Source organism: Poecilia reticulata, chromosome 20 (genome assembly GCF_904066995.2).
Source record: "Poecilia reticulata chromosome 20, P_reticulata-male-v2, whole genome shotgun sequence".
Taxonomy (NCBI): Eukaryota; Metazoa; Chordata; class Actinopteri; order Cyprinodontiformes; family Poeciliidae; genus Poecilia; species Poecilia reticulata.
In genome coordinates this window covers 26,452,302-26,464,682 of record NC_088849.1, presented here as the reverse complement: position 1 = coordinate 26,464,682, position 12,381 = coordinate 26,452,302, and the positions used below count along the sequence as shown (strand labels likewise).

At 46.7% G+C, this 12,381-nt stretch overlaps 1 protein-coding gene across 1 annotated transcript in view; it reads left to right on the top strand.

The window, feature by feature from the left end:
• The window catches only part of LOC103456963 (sodium channel protein type 5 subunit alpha-like), a 167,256-nt gene that overhangs the window by 94,917 nt on the left and 59,958 nt on the right, over positions 1-12,381 (top strand). The window contains exons 15-16 of the mRNA XM_081601625.1: positions 9,487-9,607; positions 11,414-11,652. Of these exons, the coding sequence (XP_081457751.1) occupies positions 9,487-9,607; positions 11,414-11,652 (360 nt within the window). The remainder of the gene's footprint in view (positions 1-9,486; positions 9,608-11,413; positions 11,653-12,381) is intronic.

Genomic DNA, 12,381 nt, shown 5'->3' with positions numbered 1-12,381 from the left:
TTACCAGGACATTTTCCTGTTTTTTTACGGAATTTCTCTTACTGTGCACGTTGTTTACATGTACAGCCACTAAACACGTGATTAGTGGTGTGATTAGTGATCCCATGGGTAGGATAGATGCCTAACAGTCATGCTTTTGGTCTTTGGGAGGAAGCCGGAGTACCCGGAGAGAACCCACACATGCATGGGGAGAACATGCAAACTCCATGCAGTTACTATAAAGGCCTTGAAGTTGGGAAGGAGAGCCACAGGACTCGCTATAAAGCCCTGGAGAAGCGTATTGCATTTTCAAATGTGTAGTGGAGAAATCTCCGACCACATGTCTGAATACAGGTGGCTGTGTCTGTGTCTGGTCTGAAACAGCCACTAAACACGTGATTAGTGGTGTGATTAGTGATCCCATGGGTAGGATAGATGCCTAACAGTCATGCTTTTGGACTTTGGGAGAAAGCCGGAGTACCCGGAGAGAACCCACACATGCATGGGGAGAACATGCAAACTGCATGCAGTTACTATAAAGGCCTTGAAGTTGGGAAGGAGAGCCACAGGACTCGCTATGAAGCCCTGGAGAAGCGTATTGCATTTTCAAATGTGTAGTGGAGAAATCTCCGACCACATGTCTGAATACATGTGGCTGTTTCTGTAGCTGTGTCTGGTCTGAAACAGCCACTAAACACGTGATTAGTGGTGTGATTAGTGATCCCATGGGTAGGATAGATGCCTAACAGTCATACTTTTGGTCTTGGGAGGAAGCCGGAGTACCCGGAGAGAACCCACACATGCATGGGGAGAACATGCAAACTGCATGCAGTTACTATAAAGGCCTTGAAGTTGGGAAGGAGAGCCACAGGACTCGCTATGAAGCCCTGGAGAAGCGTATTGCATTTTCAAATGTGTAGTGGAGAAATCTTCAACCACATGTCTGAATACAGGTGGCTGTGTCTGTGGCTGGTCTGAAACAGCCACTAAACACGTGATTAGTGGTGTGATTAGTGATCCCATGGGTAGGATAGATGCCTAACAGTCATACTTTTGGTCTTGGGAGGAAGCCGGAGTACCCGGAGAGAACCCACACATGCATGGGGAGAACATGCAAACTCCATGCAGCTACTATAAAGGCCTTGAAGTTGGGAAGGAGAGCCACAGGACTCGCTATAAAGCCCTGGAAAAGCGTATTGCATTTTCAAATGTGTAGTGGAGAAATCTCCGACCACATGTCTGAATACATGTGGCTGTTTCTGTGTCTGGTCTGAAACAGCCACTAAACACGTGATTAGTGGTGTGATTAGTGATCCCATGGGTCGGATAGATGCCTAACAGTCATGCTTTTGGTCTTTGGGAGGAAGCCGGAGTACCCGGAGAGAACCCACACATGCATGGGGAGAACATGCAAACTCCATGCAGTTACTATAAAGGCCTTGAAGTTGGGAAGGAGAGCCACAGGACTCGCTATGAAGCCCTGGAGAAGCGTATTGCATTTTCAAATGTGTAGTGGAGAAATCTTCAACCACATGTCTGAATACAGGTGGCTGTGTCTGTGTCTGGTCTGAAACAGCCACTAAACACGTGATTAGTGGTGTGATTAGTGATCCCATGGGTAGGATAGATGCCTAACAGTCATACTTTTGGTCTTGGGAGGAAGCCGGAGTACCCGGAGAGAACCCACACATGCATGGGGAGAACATGCAAACTCCATGCAGCTACTATAAAGGCCTTGAAGTTGGGAAGGAGAGCCACAGGACTCGCTATAAAGCCCTGGAAAAGCGTATTGCATTTTCAAATGTGTAGTGGAGAAATCTCCGACCACATGTCTGAATACATGTGGCTGTTTCTGTGTCTGGTCTGAAACAGCCACTAAACACGTGATTAGTGGTGTGATTAGTGATCCCATGGGTAGGATAGATGCCTAACAGTCATGCTTTTGGTCTTCGGGAGGAAGCCGGAGTACCCGGAGAGAACCCACACATGCATGGGGAGAACATGCAAACTCCATGCAGCTACTATAAAGGCCTTGAAGTTGGGAAGGAGAGCCACAGGACTCGCTATAAAGCCCTGGAGAAGCGTATTGCATTTTCAAATGTGTAGTGGAGAAATCTCCGACCACATGTCTGAATACATGTGGCTGTTTCTGTGTCTGGTCTGAAACAGCCACTAAACACGTGATTAGTGGTGTGATTAGTGATCCCATGGGTAGGATAGTCAGGTGCCTAACAGTCATGCTTTTGGTCTTCGGGAGGAAGCCGGAGTACCCGGAGAGAACCCACACATGCATGGGGAGAACATGCAAACTCCATGCAGTTACTATAAAGGCCTTGAAGTTGGGAAGGAGAGCCACAGGACTCGCTATGAAGCCCTGGAGAAGCGTATTGCATTTTCAAATGTGTAGTGGAGAAATCTTCAACCACATGTCTGAATACAGGTGGCTGTGTCTGTGGCTGGTCTGAAACAGCCACTAAACACGTGATTAGTGGTGTGATTAGTGATCCCATGGGTAGGATAGATGCCTAACAGTCATACTTTTGGTTTTGGGAGGAAGCCGGAGTACCCGGAGAGAACCCAGACATGAGAAGCAGCTATATCTGCTGCTTCTCTGTGTTCCTCAGCCTTTTCCTCAACTGTTCCACTTAAAGCTGCATGTTTTGGAATATATTCGCTGAAAGATGGTTCCTTTCTTCTCCAAGGTAATTGGTTCCTGCTCCAAAGTGACGCTTCTTTCCTTCAGCGCAGCGTTTTCCTTCTCCATGGCAGTATTTTCCTGCTCGAGGACAGTGTTTATCTGCTCCAGGACAGTGTTTATCTGCTCAAAAACCGTGCTTTTTTGCTCCAGAGCGGTACTTTTTTTCTGTAAGGCGATGTTGTCCTGCTCCAGGGTGGTGATTTTCTGCTCCTGATTTGTCTTTTCCTTCTCCAGGGCGGTGTTTTCCTTCTCCAGGGCAGTGTTTATCTTCTCCAAAATGGTGCTTTTCTGCTCCAGAGTGGTCTTTTCTTTCTCTAGTGTTTTGGTGTCCTGCTCCACGGTGGTGATTTTCTGCCTCAGGGCAATGTTTATATCCTTGATGACATTGAGCCTCTGCTCCTGTTTGGTATTTTCCTGTTCCAAACGTTTGTTCATGTGTGACAAGATGGTGCTTTTCTTCTCCAGAGTGCTGCTTCTTTCCTTAAGGGCGGTGTTTTGCTGCTCCAGGCCGGTGCTTTTCTGCTCCAGGGCAGTGTTTATCTGCTCTAAGATGCTGATTCTTTTCTCCAGAGTGGTCTTTTCCTTTTGCAGTGTGGTGGTGTCCTGTTCCAGGGTTGTGATTTTCTGCTCCAGGCTGGTGTTTTTCTGGCTCAGGGCGATGTTTATGTCCTTCACGACATTGAGCCTCTGCTCCTGTTTAGTATTTTCCTGTTCCAAACTGTTGTTCATATTTGTCAAGATGGTGCATTTCTTCTCCAGAGTGGTGCTTCTTTCTTTCAGGCCGGTGTTTTGCTCTTCCAGGGCAGAGATTTTCAGTTGCAGGGCATTGCTCATCTGCTCGAAGATGTCGCTTTTCTTTTGCAAGAACGTGTTTTTCTGCTCTAGCAACATCTTCTCCTCCTCCAGTTTGGCGTTGGCCTCCATCAAATTGGTGATTTTTTCTCTCAAATCCCGATCTTTCTCCTCGTCTTCTTTTTTGTCTGGAGTCTTTTTGTTGAAGGTCAAGATGCTCACTTTTTTTAATATTCCAAACAGCTTCTCAGCCTTTGTTGTTACGGGTCCGGCTGCGCTCATTGGAACATTTACTGATTGAGAAAGCGGTGACCTGCTTTGCTCACTCATATTAGAATCCATTCTCAACAAACAAAAAACTTTCGAATGTTTATCTTCAGTAGTTTGCTTTGTGACTTCTGCAACGGCAATGACCTTAGAATTCACGTCTGCAGCCTTATGACATCAATGCACTCTTTGTGACATCAGTTTGCGTGATGTCACAAATGGATGTCACTACCTCAACAGAACAGCTAGAAAACTGCTGAAGTTTGAATAAAAACAGACTTTACGGTGAATGCAGCTCGGCTTAGCTGATGGCCATTGGAGGCAGTTCAGCTGGTAATAAATTGCCAAGGCTGAAATCTGCACTGGGAGTCAGCGGCTCTTGAGGATAATGGCCTGGCACAGCAGGGTGCCAGGACCAACTCTCTTGATAAAGATATGTTAAAAAATAACACAACAAAGTATAACCTTTAATGTACATTTTGTGTTCATTTTAACACTGTGTTAAAATGTACATAACATTATAACACTGTATGTGTTATACAACACAGATTTACACATTTTTGTGTAAATCTGTGTTGGACAGCAGAAAACAACAACAACAAATAAATGTGTTGTGAACAAATTAATAATTGCTCTTATCAGTAATTTGTCACATCAAAATGTAAAGTTTAGAGTTTTTGAGTTTTACTGACACAACCCACAGATCAATGCATATTTAATCTAAACTTTAAAACGTTCAAAAACCAATAAAGGAACATTTTGCTGTTGCAAAAAAACAGTTGAGCTTTTTCCTTCTAGATGAAAAGCACAGAGTACAAAAACTAAAACTGAAATCTTATATAGTTCATGATAAGACACAAATATATTAAAAGTAAACCTTTATTTACAATTGCATAACATTGGTGTTAGCTATGGATTTCATATTTCTGTTTCTGAAAGAAATACTCTGGTATTTTCTTTTACTTAAATATTTAAATAATATAAAGGTAGATTTAATAATGGGTACTTTCTACTTTTACTCCACTACATTTTACAGTAAGTATCTGTACTTTCTACTTCACTACATTTCTACTAAACTGTCTCGTTACTCGTTACATCCAAGTCTCGTTGCTCTTTTTACCGTTAAAATGTGAAGTTCAGGGATTTAAGGTGGCGCCGTAAAATCCCAGCAATAACGTGACTTAGTGTCTGTTGTCATCCATCGGCTCCACCTTTACTCGCACGCGGAGCTCCAGACATGCGCAGTGGTTTCCTCTGAGCGGAGAAGCTGTCTGTCTAATGTCAGTAATATAATAGCTGCATAAATCATAGATATGGCGACATGTAAAATCAGCAGCGCTTCGCTTTCACAGACGGTGGGACTTCGTCCAACTTTTAGCGTCACTTTAAAAGGAAAGCTTAAAGAAAGGTAAGCTCCAAGGACGTGATGCTAGCTAAGCTAGCTGTACAGAGACACATGTTGCATCTGCAATGAAAAAAAGTCACTCATGAGCTGAATTATTGTGTGGAGGTTTTGACTGAGGTGTCACATTTATGGGACAACGTTGGTACCAAAGTGCAATAAAGTGATATGACATTCAGAAACGATCCGATTCTTCTGGACGGATATTTACTGATTAAATTGATTTCAGCTCTAAGTAATTAATATCTAGATGTTTTATGGAAACGTGGATCTTTCAGATCAATTTGAGAAGCAATTTTGATGGTAAAAGTAGATTTTTTTGTGTCACGTAGCGCGGGGTGCTGGTCTTGACTTGGTCTTGGGTTGGTGGTCTTGACTACAACTCTGCTACGTGGCTCCTTGGTTGCCTGTCCTCCCCCACCCACCTTCTTTCCATCCCCTTTCTGTTGGATTTCTTTCAAAATAAAAGCCACTAGTGGCAAAAAAGTGAAGTTCATGCTGTGTTAGGACAGGAGACCAGATGTTTCCATCCCTGGAATTATGATACATAGAATCACATATCTAAGTCTAAACTATGTTAGAGAGTAAACATAATAAAAACATGCTTTATCTGTGGCATTGTTCATTAAAATGGCATATTTCTAATTTATTAAAATTAAATACGATCGGTTCACTTAATGATGTTAGCGATTAGGTATTATTCAGCAAGTACTTTTACTTTTAATACTTAAGTATTTTTAAAAGCTAGTACTTTTTTACTTTTACTCAAGTACAAATGTTAATGTGGTAGTTTTACTTTTACTCGAGTACATTTTTGTCTGTGTATTTGTACTTTTACTTAAGTAAATTTTTTGAGTACTTTCTCCACCACTGCTCTTCTGAGAGACGTGAGGCGTTAAAGATGAAACGGAAACAGATTTATTGAAGCGGTTCTGATGCTGAGTCCGTCTCGTCCTGTGGTGGTTCTGTGCCTTACCAGAGGAACCAACCTGAGTCCAAACCTGCAGGAGGGGGGGCTCTCTGCTACATGCTAGGCTACTTCCTGTTTACATGTTATGAATTAAGAAGTTTATTAATAAACAAGTTCCAGAAGCATATTCATAGAAAGAAAACTGCCTGAACACATCGTAGTGAAGTGGACTGTGGTTCTGTTCTGGTTCTAGAAGATCTGGAGGAGTTTTAGGATCTGGAGGTTTTACCTTAACAGCTCCATGATGGATGGGTCCAAAGGTCCTAGTCAAAGTATATTGTACTTCAGGCCTACCAAGAGTCCCTTGAAGTAACTGATATCAGGTTGACAGTTACTGGACCAGCAGTCGCCTGAACGGACCGTCCAGTATCACGGATTAGCGTTAGCAGGTTTAGCACTTTGACCTTTGACCCCGGGTCGACCCCGGCGGATGAGCGCTGCGCCGGTGTGCCGTTCCGTCCAGCAGAGGTGAAAGTCACATCTGAGGTTTGGGTCTGGCTGAGCGAATCGTTTGTGTTGAAGCTAACGCTAACGTTTGCTCATGTCTGCTGACCTTAAAGCTGCGGCAGGCGGATTATATAATCCCGTTTCTGGAGCGTTCACAGATTCACAGACGGTTTTATTCAGTTCAGTCACTTTAAACGGTCAGGTTGGACGTTTCCTCTGGTTTCCTCAGACGATATTTATTCCCAGAAAAATGAAACAAAACAAACATGCAGTTTATGTTTCAGACCTAAAATGATTCACAGCTCCAGACGTCAAACTTCCTTATTACGTTATAATGTTTCGTTTGTAGAAAAAACTTGTCTTCAACTTCACTGTTTTTGTTTGGACATGAACTGCAGCTCCATTTGTCTGACTCAGGTCTGGACTTTGACTAGGCCATTGTAACACATGAATAGATAAATTTTTTCCTGCTGGAAGGTGAACGTCCTCTCCAGCCTCGGCTCGTCAAACAGATTTTCATTTAGTTTGAATGTGACTCCGTCTGCATCATCAGATTGGACTCAATGTCCCTCAGCATGATTCTGCCACCACCATGTCTCAGAATGCTGATGACATGTTGGTCAGAAAGTTCAACTTTCAGCTGATTGCTTCTCCTCCAGGGTTTGTAGCAAACCGGAGTTCTTATGATAAAGTCTGTAAACTTTGAGTTTCTTCTTCCTGGTTCTCCAGAACCAGAACCAGAACCAGAGCTGATAGAATCAGATTACAGCAGGACTCTGGGTTCTGATTAGGAAGGCTGTTAGTTTCACCTATTTTTGTTTTAAAGGGGGACGGAAACAAAAGCACGCCGCACTTTTCAGACTTGAGTTTCTGTTCTACCTGCTCTGCTGAGTCGCATGAAACCCAACCGGACACTGAAGTTTGTTTGAAGCCTGATTAAACGTGGACCCGTTTGGAGGAGCTGCTGCATGAATCCAGTTCCTGTTTCAGGCTGGAGATGCTCCGATTCCTCCATGCTGGTTCTGCCGATCGAACCCGTCCTGCTCCGTCTAGAAAAGTTCTTTGCTTCATGAGCGGCGCTGCAGGGGCTGAGTGGGAGTTCTGTGCTGGTCTGAGCTCGGTTCATGGTGTCATGTTGTGACACAAAGCGTTTCTGCCTCCAACAACACAGACCTGCCGTCCTGCAGCTCTGAGTGGGAGGCGGACGCAGACAGCACATGCTTTATTAGCAGAGAAATGTCACCATGGCGACCCGCGGCCGCCGCAGGAAGCTGAGCGAGAGCTGGTGGGAGCTCACCGCTGCCAGAGAGTTTCCCTGGTGCTTTCCTGCGCCGGCAGACAGGACGGAGGCGGCGTGGGCGCCGACCTTCAGGGCCCCGCGTCACGGCCCGGCATCCTTACAGGAAGAGTTATACAATTACACCTGAGCAGGTGAGGGTCACTGAGAGATCACAGAGAGGTCAGAGACTCACCTGGGAGCGCCGAGGTTCACCCACACAGGGTTAATGTGGGAGAAGCTCTGGACTGTTTCATCCATCCTCCTCAGGTAAACCCAGGAACCGGCTGGATGGATCCATCAGATGGGTTTTAGTTAATAAAACACATTTTACTGAAACGAACACCTGAAGTGGGCGGAGCTTATGGGCGTGGCAGAGGGAGGAGCTAAGAGGGGCGTGGCCAGAAGATGCTAGCTTAGTGACTGTCGCTATATTTAGCAACTTTTCAGACTTTTTATAAAAAGCAACAGCAAGAAATCTAGCAACAGTTTATCAAAAACACCTAGCAACAACTTAGCAGCGTTTTTTTATGGGAAACATTTCTGTGAAGCTCTGCAGCAGCTGTCCGTCTCCTTGGAGACGAACAAAATGTCCGCCTGACAGGACGTGTGTTTGGAGGTCCTTTCCTGTCGACCACAAGGCAACATGATGAGCTTCATGTTCAGGTTTATATCTGAGACCAGAAGCTCGTCTCTGATTGGACGATCAGCTTTGATAACATCATAGTATTTAATTATATTTTACATGGTAACCGCATGTCAAAAGTTATAAAATCATAAACGTAGATGTAAATGTAATCATCTTATATTATATTAATTGGATTGGATTAAAAGTCTGGACTCTGTAGATCCTAATTTGATTGTAATTAATGTGAGCAGATGATCAATAATCAGATTTAGTCCACTGGTTTTCTGAGCTCTAATAACAGAGCGGCTGGTAAACAGCAGGACTCACAGCTGGTAGAAACATGTTCAGTTTCACTTTAAGTAGTCCTCTTCCTGACTGGAGGTCAAAGGTCATCTGAAATGACAGCAACCATTAAAAGTCTGTTAGTTAAGACAAGCAGGTCCCGTCAGTCTGCAGGAAGCAGGTCTCCTCCAACTGATCGGACTCTGCTCTCTCGTTCTGCTCTCTCTGCTCTCACTCGTTCTGCTCTCGCTCATTCTCCTCTCACTGCTTTCGCTCGTTCTGCTCTCTGCTCTCTCGTTCTGCTTTCACTCGTTCTGCTCTCTCGTTCTGCTCTCTCTGCTCTCACTCGTTCTGCTCTCTCTGCTCTCACTCGTTCTGCTCTCGCTCATTCTCCTCTCACTGCTTTCGCTCGTTCTGCTCTCTGCTCTCTCGTTCTGCTTTCACTCGTTCTGCTCTCTCGTTCTGCTCTCTCTGCTCTCACTCGTTCTGCTCTCGCTCATTCTGCTCTCGCTGCTCTCGATCGTTCTGCTCTCTGCTTGTTATGCTCTCGCTGCTATCTCTGCTCTCACTCGTTCTGCTCTCTCTGCTCTCGCTCTCTAAGTGTCATGGCTCCATGAATCCTGCAGCAGGTGTTCGGGTCAGGTGGATGCTTCTCAGCCCATCTGAAACCTCAGCGGTCCTTTTCAGTGGCCGAGGACACTTCCTGCTGCTCGCCGTCCGCTAACGTGTCCTCTGTGTGTCTCAGGTCCCGACGTCCACCACGGAGCTCAGCACCATGCTGCTGCCTCGGCCTTCGTCCACGCAGGGGTCGGAGCGGAGGGGGAGGGCAATGAGCGCCGCCAGCTACCTGACCGACGTCATGGAGGGTGAGGAGCGGCGCCGCGGCCACGCCTTCATCTGCAGCGCTGCTCTTAAAGGGACAGTGTCGTGTAGAATCCACTCCTTCAGCCGAACATGTTTTAATGTTTTACACTGAGAAGCAAACATGGAGGTTTGATTTGATTTTCATGTATGTTTGAGAATCCCTTTAATCTCCATGGCAACCATTCAGCTGTTCAAAACGCCTGAATGGACTTAGCCCCGCCTTCGAGGTGCAGCTCCTCCCCCACTCAGCTCCTTCAGACTAGCCAGCAGCAATTAGCAAACAGCTGCGGAGCTCATTATAGGAGCTGCTGCTCAGAGCAACGCTGCTGAAAACATTAAAGGGTTAATAGAGGAGCCATGTTGGGACGACTTCCTGGAGGCGGAGCTTCAGAGAGAGCAGGAGCTTCTTAAAGGGACAGAGACCCAAATTCAAGGGCTTAAATTACCAAGTAAGTAGTTTAGAGCTTCGGTTTAACATCGTCTGCCCAGTGAGAGTCCAACGAGTGGTGAACAGAACCGGCCCACACGACCTGAACCGGACCCCAGCAACCTGCACTGAACCGACCTGAACCGACCCGAACCGAACTGACCTGCACTGACCTGAACTGGACCCCACCAACCTGAACCGAACTGACCCGAACCGACCTGCACCAAACCAAACCGACCCGAATCGAACCGACCCACACGACCTGAACCGGACCCCAGCAACCTGCACCAAACCGACCTGCACCGACCCGAACCGAACTGACCTGCACTGACCTGAACTGGACCCCACCAACCTGCACCAAACTGACCCAAACCGACCCGAACCGAACTGACCCGAACCGACCTGCACTGACCTGCACCAAACCAAACCGACCCGAACCGAACCGACCCACACGACCTGAACCGGACCCCAGCAACCTGCACCAAACCGACCTGCACCGATCTGAACCGAACTGACCTGACCTGAACCGGACCCCACCAACCTGCACCAAGCTGACCCAAACCGACCCGAACCGACCTGAACCAATCTGAACCGGACCAACCTGCACCGACCTGCACTGACTTGATCCTGTAGACCCAAGTATTCCAGAACCTGCCGGTCCGTCTGTCCAACAGCTGAAATCCAGGACAGAGAAAGTCTTAGTGTAAAAACTCCACAACAATGAAAACGAATTCAGTTAAAACTGTTTCCAAACTGATCTGATGCCGGTTCTGATGGACTGACTCAGAACCGGCGCCATAAATAACCAGAAGTCCAGAAAGACAATCCACAGAAAGGAAACCAGTAGGGACGGGTCCAGAGTCTATTAATGCAACGTTATGCAAACAGAACCTGAAACATGCGTGAAGCTGTGCAACCCGGCAGCACTGAGCTGAAACCGGGTCGTGTAAGAGAGTCTGGGTCTGTTGTGGCTCCGCCGTCCTCAGGGGAACGAGCGCTTTGTTTGTCAGAGAGAGGAGAGAGGCGCAGAACCTGAATGAAAGGAGTGTGGCAGCGTGGTCACCCTCATTTACCATGCAGTCCGCTTCCTGTGTGTGTTGGCTGGGTTGCTGAGTCACCGTCTCCCCCCGGCGCTCGCTGCTCTTAGAGAACAGATCATTATACAGGAAAACACAAAAACCCACTGCTGTCCTCTCAGATTCATCTCCGCTCCCCGCCCGCCCGCCCGCCCGCCTGACTCCAGGATGAAATCCTTCCAGTCTGGAGTCAAAACACACTTCTGACCCATAAACTGCAAACTCCTGCTGCTGCGTGTAGAAAGTCTGTAAGTGATTAGCATCTGATTAGCAGATGAACAGCTGCTGTGTCTTCATCTGGGCAGAGCTGGAGGAGGCCCACAAGAAGTGCCACCCCTGCTGGTACGTGTTCGCCCACCGATACCTGGTGTGGGAGTGCTCCCCCTCCTGGCTGCGGCTGAAACAGCTGGTGAAGATCATGGTGATGGACCCCTTCCTGGACCTGGCCATCACCGTCTGCATCGTCCTCAACACGCTGTTCATGGCCATGGAGCATCACCCAATGACGGTGGAGTTCAACGGGATGCTGAGCATCGGAAACCTGGTAGGACGGGGGGGGGGTGAATGGTTGGATGTATAGATCAAAGGATGGATGGATGGATGAATGGATGGATGGATCAATCGTTGGATAATTGGATGGAGGAATGAATGTTTTCGTAGGAAAAGGTGGTTCTGATCCATGTTTCTGAATGGGATCAGTCTAGTTTCTGGATTCTGATCCATGTTTCTGAATGGGATCAGTCTAGTTTCTGGATTCTGGTCCATGTTTCTGAATGGGATCAGTCTAGTTTCTGGATTCTGGTCCATGTTTCTCAATGGGATCAGTCTAGTTTCTGGATTCTGGTCTATGTATCTGAATGGGATCAGTCTAGTTTCTGGATTCTGGTCCATGTTTCTGAATGGGATCAGTCTAGTTTCTGGATTCCTGTCTATGTTTCTGAATGGGATCCGTCTAGTTTCTGGATTCTGGTCCATGTCTCTGAACTGGGTTGTTCTGTGGAGGACTTGCTGTAGGAGTTTTCCACCAAACTAACTTTGGTGATGTTGGCTGGAAGTGACAGAAGAAGAAGAAACCTGGTGTGAAACGAGCTGAAAGTCTCTCAGACCTCGGGATGAAAATAAATCCTGACCTGCTGCGTTTCCAGTGAAACCAGGGATGTTTGGAGGCGAGTCAGTGTATCGGAGCTGACAGAAGCGGGTCAGCTAGCGACTAGCCGCGCGGTTTGACCCCGCAGACGACCTTCGGGCCGCTGATCGGTGGAAGCGCTATGCT